At 44.3% G+C, this 9,256-nt stretch overlaps 1 protein-coding gene across 1 annotated transcript; it reads left to right on the top strand.

Moving 5' to 3' along the window:
• Positions 1 to 7,205: 7,205 nt before the first annotated feature.
• Positions 7,206 to 9,015, top strand: LOC125523356 (uncharacterized). Its single transcript, XM_048688401.2, has one exon. The coding sequence runs from the start codon at positions 7,454 to 7,456 to the stop codon at positions 8,678 to 8,680; it is 1,227 nt and encodes a 408-aa protein (XP_048544358.2). The 5' UTR covers positions 7,206 to 7,453; the 3' UTR covers positions 8,681 to 9,015.
• Positions 9,016 to 9,256: the final 241 nt, after the last annotated feature.

Genomic DNA, 9,256 nt, shown 5'->3' with positions numbered 1-9,256 from the left:
AGAAGGAATGCAAAAGTAAACTCCTACACCTGTCTTTACTTCCCGTTGAGCAAGACCTGGAATTTTTGAAGATCTAAAGGCTGCGTCAGAAAAGATTTTAGTAGCATTAATCAACATATCAGATTTAAGAGCCCGCCCTTGTTTAGGAACAACCTGAGCCTCAAGATTGTTTTTAGCACAAATCTGATTATTAGAAGGGAGAAAAGATTCCTCATGCAATGCAATGTCAATATGAGCAGCAGCAATATGTACTTTGTAAGGAAGACATCTTTTTCTTTCAAACAAGAAATCATTTCTAGCTTTCCAGATACACCATAAAAAGTTCAAAACATTTTTCAAGGAAGCATAATGATGCCCCATAGAAATCATATGAATGAGAATAGAGTGCGTTAAATTATGGCCCTGAACAAGAGAATCGGATCTGAGAAACCAAGGAGCAGAAAACCAGGCAGCTCTAGCAAAATCACGAAGAAAGAAGAGATGAAATTCATCCTCTTGCTGGGCCCACCTACAACAAGTCTGAGAAATATGAGTGGAAAAACGGCCTGCTCTCATACCTGTCGGCAAAGCTTTACTAAGAAGCCTCCAAGCAAAATTTTGGACTTTAGGCAACAAATTTTTCTGCTTCCAAATGACTTTGAGAAAGTTTTTTAACTCAAGAGAAACCTGAAGAGGAGCAGTTCTAGGATGAGAGTGAATGGCTTGCAAACAAAGGTTGTAGGCAGCTTTAGAAGAACAAATCCCATTAGGAGCCAAGGGCCAACAGAGCAAATCTTCATTATTATCCTCAATGATATCAATGTTAATTATTTGAGAAGCAAGAGGCTGCTGAAATAAAGAGAAAATAAGTTGATGATTCCAATTTTTTTGCCTAGGCAGCCAAAGATCTCTAACCAAAGAAGGATAAATAAAACCTGCTTGTTGAGGTATAAGAAAATCATGAATGGAATTCCAAAAAGGACACCAAGGCATACTCCACAAAGAGATGTTTCCTTTAGTAAGCTGATAGAAAGCATGATCTTTCAGTTTGGGAAGCATTTTTAAAACAGAAGCCCAGAAAGCTGACTTAGGAGGGGCCACAGTGGCCTTCCAAATAGTAGAAGTAGGAAAGTATTTAGCCTGAAGAATACGATATAAATGAGAAGAAGGGTCTTTAGGTAACCTCGAGGACGCAGCAAGAGTTAGGCTTTGTTTATTGCTTTTAAGTTTCTGATGCCAAGTCCACCTTCTGCCTTAGAACTGGTGATGTCCTTCCAAACTCTATCTGATCCCTTACTGTTACTGAATTGTGAGTAGTTCACATACAATCCTTGTTATATCCCCCTCTCTCTCTCATGTAGATAATCTATGATTGTACACTCTTTGCTAGCTTAGCTTTTATTAATAAAAAGGGACAGTGGGAGTTTCTCCCGGTAGCCTCCAACGGGAAACTGCATTATTGCCACTTGAAATATTACGAAAACTAATGATTTGACTCGTTGAAATCCTAGCCAGCTATACCAGATATCCCTATACTAGTACTATGTTTTAGAAGACAACATGCATGCGTGCTAGTTCCACCCACAGATCAATTGATCGACTACATTTACACACAAATGAAGGCAGTTTTGGCGCGTTCCTTGCCGACCTACACGTAGCTATGCATCGTTTGTCGATCGATCGATCCGAAAGCTAGCAGATCGATTGATTCTTGGCTCGTAGCGCAGCGGCCACTAGTTTGCAGGGATCGATTGGGAAACTAGCAGGTGCACCGTTCAGGATGTACAGAAGCACTTTCACATGCATCCTGTGGGGAACATGTTACCTGCTTCTAACTGCGAACGTCACACTTCCTGTTATGGAACAAAACTACTTGGTAAACTGATACGATATGAATTAATGTGTAAATTTGATTTACAAAGTAAATAAAAAGTGAATAAACCTCCTTGAAATGAGACATTAATACTAAATCAAAGGATGGAAACATCAAAGTTCCCAGCAACAACTCCGCAAAAAAAAGTTCTCAGCAACAAAAAGAACAAACATCATAGTTCTTGTTGGAACAATAAGCAATTTTGAATAAATTAAACAATATTAATATGATGACAAGTGTGCTAGCAGATCTGGTCATAAATGGGATAATAGAAATGCAAGTTTGTGCTGTGCCAATAATATTTGCATATGAAGCAAACGCAAATGCCAGCAGCGAGATAATCAGCGTAGACGCATTGGTTGCAAAGGTAGCGGAAGTGTTCTTGTCACTATAGTGATCATGGTGGTGATGTGGTCGTCGCAACAGTTGTCTGATTGGAGAATTCGTCGTAGCCGGAGTAGTCCGATCAAATAAGTCATCACGGCCGAAGTAGTTGATCAAAGAAGAGGTCTTAGATGAAGAAGTCAGTCAATGGAGTGGTTCTAGACTAATTAGACGTTCAAGCGAGCAGACTGGCACAGACACTCCACAAAACATTTATCGCCCCTTACCTAGCGCAGGTTCCATAAGGACGTGGTTTCAAAGGTCTGCTCTCTCATACACCTATGCAAAGGGCTGCTGAGCGCCGAGTTGGGTTAGACCTTCAAGGTACTAGCTCGGTTGAAACTGGGCACACGGGTGAATTTGGTGGTGGTGAGGCATGCAAGGGAGCACACTCATTGTTGCTCTCTTTACTCATGCCACAAAGAGGAAGAAGTAGAACCAACCACCTTATATGTTGATGTCCTTTCTCTGGCATTGGCAGCACGTGACTAAACTTCTTACACATGCATTGCAAGTGGCATTGCTGGAAAAAACAAATGAAGCCCTTTACAAAACATACAGGGCAAAGGCCATTTTAACCGCGGCAAAGTCTACACCGAGTGTTACACTCGGGTTAGTGTACATGGCTTAGTACATTTCGACTTAGGGCCATAAGACAAATGTTGGATATCGGGAACACAACTTATATGTAAGGAGAGTACAAAAGGGTGGAACCCGGCAAACAAAGTGAGATCACGGCCGACAGAATCTAACGGTGGCGCCACGTGGTTTGCCAATAAGCCGAGTGTTCGACTAAGCCGTGTGTGTGCAGTGGGCCTCCCTGTTTACCGGTAAATGGTGGTTTACAGTGTTGCTCCCTTTACTCATGCCACAAGAAGAAGTAAAACCAACCACCTTATATGCTGATGTCCTTTCTCTAGCGGTGGCAATACGTGACTAAACTTCTTATACACGCCATGCAAGTGGATGAAGTTTTTATGATTTTATTAATTAAGTGGGCTTTAAGCCCATAAGATATAATGGTCATGTCCAACTGAATTGTGTAGAATTCTCATGGCAAAAAAGAGTTATTCCCTCTATCCATCTTTATAAGCCCAATCAATCTCAACTTAAGTCAAACTTGTTTAACTTTGACCAAAGAAGTAAAAAAATGTATGTTAAAGGACCCAAGAAGTACATTAAAAAACATACCTCATGATTAATATTAAATTGGTAGTGTAGATGTTGATATATTTTTCAACAACTTGGTCAAACTTAAACGTATGTTTGACTTAAGAAAAGATAAATTGGCCTTATGAATCCGGATGAAGGGAGTACGTACAGTTCTTTTTTTGTGCTATTTCTCAGATGACTCACTTTTTTCTGTCTTTTTTTATGGGTTCGAACAATTGGGTTAGGTTAAGTTTTCAAGGTGTACGTGCGTACGTGTCATATAGTGCCAGCACGAGTGGACCAGCATAGCGTTATCTTGTCTTCACTGCCCGGGAATGCACACATGCATGGATGACTAGCTAGTTTGTCACGTCTGTGTTTCTGGGACGTCCGTGTTTCTGCAGTACATACTCGCATGCCATGCATTTTGTTCGTATCTGTTACGAGCCCAAAGAACCCGCTGTGCATCTACAACCATTTCCATGTGCTATGTGCAATGCCAAACTGCTTTTTTGTTTTTCACAGGATACAGTACCAAACTAGTTACTCCTGCCGACTTCAATGTATATAGTAGAAAAATTAGCACCCTACTTAATTAATACAAATAACGTTTAAAAAAATCAATACAAATGATATAATGTTTTCCGCACAAAAGTACTCCACTATATATACACATGACAACGCATGTAGTCGTCGCTAGGTGGTCTACGGACGTGGATGTAAGTATTATTATTTCTGATATTCTTTGTACTACCATATTGTTTGGTGAAAAGATGAGGAGTTTTCCTTTCAAAAAAAGTACACAACACGCTACCATTGTTGCTGACATATAGCTCAAGGTGCATGGGCAGATGCATAAGTGAGTTCCCTACCCTAACAATGGGATACCTGGACCGACCCCAGTTTTTCATGGACAGGCTCACTCCAAGATTATGGGATCCATAGCCATTAAAAGTGTAGAAGCATAAAAATAAAATATGTATCTGCAGAATCTTCAAAAACATTTTATCAAATAAAACGTATAACTCTTTGGAGAAGATTGCAAGAAAAAGAAACTTCAGCCTCATTTAGAGGAAACCAAACTTCTAAACTTCTAAACCAGGCTTAGACCCAACCAAGAGATGGGACCCATAAACCAATGACATGGAGGCGCATCTTGCATTACTTTGCTATTTTTTTAAATAGAATAAATCAAAAAATTCTCTTGAAATTTGAGTTGGGGCCTGACCCCCACAGGTTATACTTGGGTATGTGCCTTGTGCCGACCTTCCAACACAGGCTTTTCTAGTGAGCCCCAAAGTCTGGCTCGGTCTTTATTGATGAAGGAGTAGTTTATAATGGTTTAGATCTAATCTCGGAACAGCTAGGTTATAGGCATGTTTCAAGTGTATGGGGTCAATTGATCATTTTGATAAGTAAAAGTATGGAGCCCATGAGGAGTTGAAGGGAATAGTCAGTGAAAAATGGCAATAATTCACTCAAATGCAAAAAAGTACAACATTGTTGCAATTTGTGAACGTGATGTGGCAAAAAAACGTAAACCTATGTGTATTATTAAAGGGATGTGGTCTCGGTGCTAATACTGGCGGATCTCTGGTAGGAGGTCCTGAGCTGGTAGCCTTGGCACGATGGTAACAGGAGAACACAAGGACACAACTTTACCTAGGTTCGGGCTCCCTCTAAGAGGTAATACCCTACTCTTGCTCTTGTTTCTATTTTGTGAATGGAGTAAGCCTATGGTTGATCATCTTCACATGTTCGGATGCATGACGAATGTGAAAACAGTGGCCGGGCATACTAGAAAACTGGCGGGTCGGAGTAATCCGATGGTATTGGTTGGCCACGAAGTGGGCACGAAGGCATACCATACGTGCAACCCCTCGACCAATAAGGTGGTTGTGATGTGTGATGTGATCGATTTTGTGGGCCAGTTCCACAAAAAAAGCACCTTCAGGTGTACCTTAAATCTAGCAATCCAACTTATGTTCCAATGGAGCCTCGTCTCTTAAACTTACCAAGAGAAGCAAAGCGCCGGCAGTTGATACAACAGAGTATAGGAGTGTGGTCGGAAGCATAAGGTATCTTGTGAATACATGACTGGACTTAGCCTATTCCGTTGGCATAATGTGTCGCTTCATGGAAGCCCCCTCGACAGAACATTGGGCAGCCTTGATACAAATACTCAGATACATCAAAGGGACAACAAACTTTGGTTATGTCTATTTCAGAGAGAAGAGGAAGGAGATGGTGGAGCTACTTGGCTACAGTGATAGCGACATGGCAGGAGATGTGGATGACCGTAAAAGTACCTTGGGAGTGGCATTTTTTCTGAAAAGAAGCATAGTGAGTTGTCTATCACAAAAGTAGAAGGTGGGTGCATTATCATCCTGTGAAGCAGAGTATATTGCTTACGGGAGCAAGCACATCAATAAGAGGTATCACCACATACGGGAGTGCGTGGAAGAAGGCAAGATTAAAGTCAACTATATTTGCAACGACGACCAACTTGCAGATATCCCGACTAATTCTTTGGAACGACAGATATTTATGATGAGGGGAAGGATCGACGTCCTGAAATGAGAACATTGTGTTTAGAAGGATGATTGTTGGAAATAATCATGATTAGGTAGTATAATCACTGACTTGTATCACTAGCCGAGTCATATATGTACTAGGTAGGATAGGTAATATAAATACGTGTGTCTGTATCCCCTGTAACCAGATCAAACAAAGCAATCAGCGCTGCTATACACACGATGGTCAGTGGACGATTTGTGAACGACAATCAGATCAGCTCGTCCATGCACAACAGTAAAAGTAAAGTAGACGGTTGGATTTGATTGTCGTTCCCTTGTCATGCAGGAGATTTCGTCTGTATAATAGTTTCGCAAAGCAATAGAAAGTTCACATGACTGATACGGCTCTGTAGCCATAAAATCCTGGCGTGTGTCTCGCGTATGTTTGTCGCCGCTATACGCGTCAAGGCCGGCGGCCGACTAGTTTTTTTTTTTACATTATAATATGTGTCACATTCATATTATAAAGATTAAAATACAAGTTATGTAATATTCGACATAACAAAACTGAAAAGATAGCAGAACATCTCTGAGCTTGACACTAATGTCCATCGCCTGCCTCCGGCATCACCACAGCAGCCACCAAAAAAAAGACTGACAGATCACCTCCCCACGCGAACTCGACGCGGCTCCATCACTAATTTCCTACATGAGAATACGAGCTAGCTTCACGTAGCTGCTTATTTGCCTGGTTAGCGTCTCCACGAAAAGTACTCGTTGGAGTTAGTACGCATGGGACCGGAGCCAATAATCAAGATAGTATTTCATAATTAAATTGGGATTTTCTAGTTATTCTCTCTATTTTCAGTAATATTTTTTTTAACATAGTACAGATGCAAGAGCTCATACGTACACGCATACACTCATATACACGCATACACTTATTTCTATAAACATACACATGCACACCTTACGTCTATGAGCACCTTCAAGAGACTGAGCCGGCATATCATCTTGAGATTTATGAACATCGTCGACCGAAACGGTTTCTCCCACTGAAAACGCATCGCCAGATATCCAGAGATAAATTAAGGAATAATGCGATCATCAGAACTTAAACCCTGATGAGCTGAGGATACTACTGTCCCATCCAACAATAGGTTGGTTCACAAGCAATATTTTACTTCTATAATATCTGATATATAGATAGAAGATAGATAGATTAGCGGAGCGGTCGTCTCTGACGTGGACAATGAGGTCTGTTAATTTCATCCAGATGCGTGCAAGTGCGAGAGGTCCAGCAATATTGGAAAGAGCCTCACGGGGGAAGAGGGCTCCATACTTGGTCAGGTCGACCAATACAGTACACCATTTCAATCATCAAAAAATAATACAGTACGTGAGCAGTTCGTCTCATCGCTCCACCACCTCACGTACGCCTATATAAGCAGGCCTAGTTTCTTCTTCTTCCCTCAGACCAGTACCAAGGCATTCTGTTAGCCAAGAGCAAGAAAGCTATATCGACACCGGGGCCTTAAGCTCCAAGAGCATGGCCCGCATTGCAGTGCTCTTGCTGGTGGCGCTGCTCTCCTTAGCCGTGCATCTCGCTCCGTCTGCGGCATGCCGATCCTGCCCGACCACAAAGCCTTCGCGGCCTCCACCGCGTAAGCACAAGTCCCGGCCATCGTCCGTACCCTGCCCACCGCCTTCGCAAACTCCCACGCCCTCACCCACACCCACACCTACTCCAGTGACTCCGACGCCGGCACCGACCCCGATTGTGTCCTGCCCTCCACCTACAAACACTCCCGCACCCACGCCCATACCGACCCCGGTGATACTGCCAATACCAACCCCTATAACTCCGACGCCGGCACAGGCCCCCGTCTCTCCAACACCAACCCCGGTGACCCCAACACCGACCCCTGTTTCGCCGACGCCGGCACCGACCCCTGTCTCTCCATCACCAATCCCGGTGGCCCCATCACCGACCCCTGTGATGCCACCAACACCGACCCTTGTGACCCCGACACCAGCATCGACCCCTGTCTCTCCAACGCCAACTCCGATGGCCCCAACACCTACCCCTATGATGCCGCCAACACCAACCCCTGTAACGCCGACGCCGGCACCGACCCCTGCCTCTCCAATGCCATGTCCGGTGGCCCCAACACCGACCCCTGTGATTCCAACGCCAGCACCGAGCCCTGTCTCTCCAACGCCAACCCCGATGGCCCCAACACCGACCCCTATGATGCCGCCAACATCAACACCTGTGACTCCGACGCCAGCACCCACCCCCGTCTCTCCAACGCCAACCCAGGTGCCCCCAACACCGACTCCTATGATGCCGCCAACACCGACCCCTCTGACTCCCACCCCAGCACCAACCCCTCTCTCTCCAACCCCAAGCCCGGTGGCCCCAACACCGAAACCTGTGATGCCGCCAACACCCACACCTGTGACTCCGACGCCAACCCCAGCCCCGGCCCCAGCCCCGGCGACACCGACTGGCAAGTGCCCTGTGGACACGCTGAAGCTGCTGGCGTGCGTGGACGTGCTCAATGGGCTGTTGCACGCGGTGATCGGTGGTAGCGCCAGCGATTCATGCTGCCCGTTGCTGTCCGGCGTGGCCGGCCTCGACGCCGCTCTCTGCCTTTGCAGCACCATCAAGGTCAAGGCCCTCAACACCAGCCTCGTGCTGCCCATCGCCATTGAGGTGCTCGTCAACCAGTGCGGCAAGAGAGTGCCGGACGACTTCCACTGCCCGAACTAAGCTTCATCGATTACTATATGTATGTACTATCAGTATCACCTGCATCTGAATGCGATACGTGCATTAAATTCTCTCGTGTGGTCACACAGGTCACGTATCGAAGTGTAATAATCTATATGTACATGGATTTGCAGCTCTGACTTGCTACTTGTGACGCGGAGCTGTGGAGCATGCATACATTGTGTTTGTGTAACTGCGTATCAAATAGTAACCGTGTAACAAGTTACCAATTGTGGTCTTCCATCGGTTTTGTAGTGTGTGTTTTCTTTTTGAAGAATTATGAATAAAATGTTCGTACTGTGTAAATGAAGTTTTCACATGTACTAGTAACCCATACCAAGATACTTGCTGAATCATACGCTTTACAGATATGTGCCAAGATATTTTAAAAATGTTAAAATATACACGAACACACACACACACACAAAAGAGCCCGTGCGTTGCAACGGAAGAGAAAACACAACACACGCTCTTAACTCAACAACCATCACTCAAGACCACAATAGGTCCATCTCCTTTATTTTTGTGAGGCATCATATTTGTGTTGCCGCTTATCCTCCTTCTCACCCTCGCCGG

This window comes from Triticum urartu, chromosome 7A (assembly GCF_056163025.1).
Source record: "Triticum urartu cultivar PI428250 chromosome 7A, HENAU_Tu73, whole genome shotgun sequence".
NCBI lineage: Eukaryota > Viridiplantae > Streptophyta > Magnoliopsida > Poales > Poaceae > Triticum > Triticum urartu.
Note: the sequence above shows the minus strand (reverse complement) of the source record. Positions and strands in the feature narration are given on the sequence as shown.

Coding starts and splice junctions, on each gene's coding strand:
- LOC125523356 (XM_048688401.2), top strand. CDS start 7,454: ATGGCCCGCATTGCAGTGCTCTTGCTGGTGGCGCTGCTCTCCTTAGCC.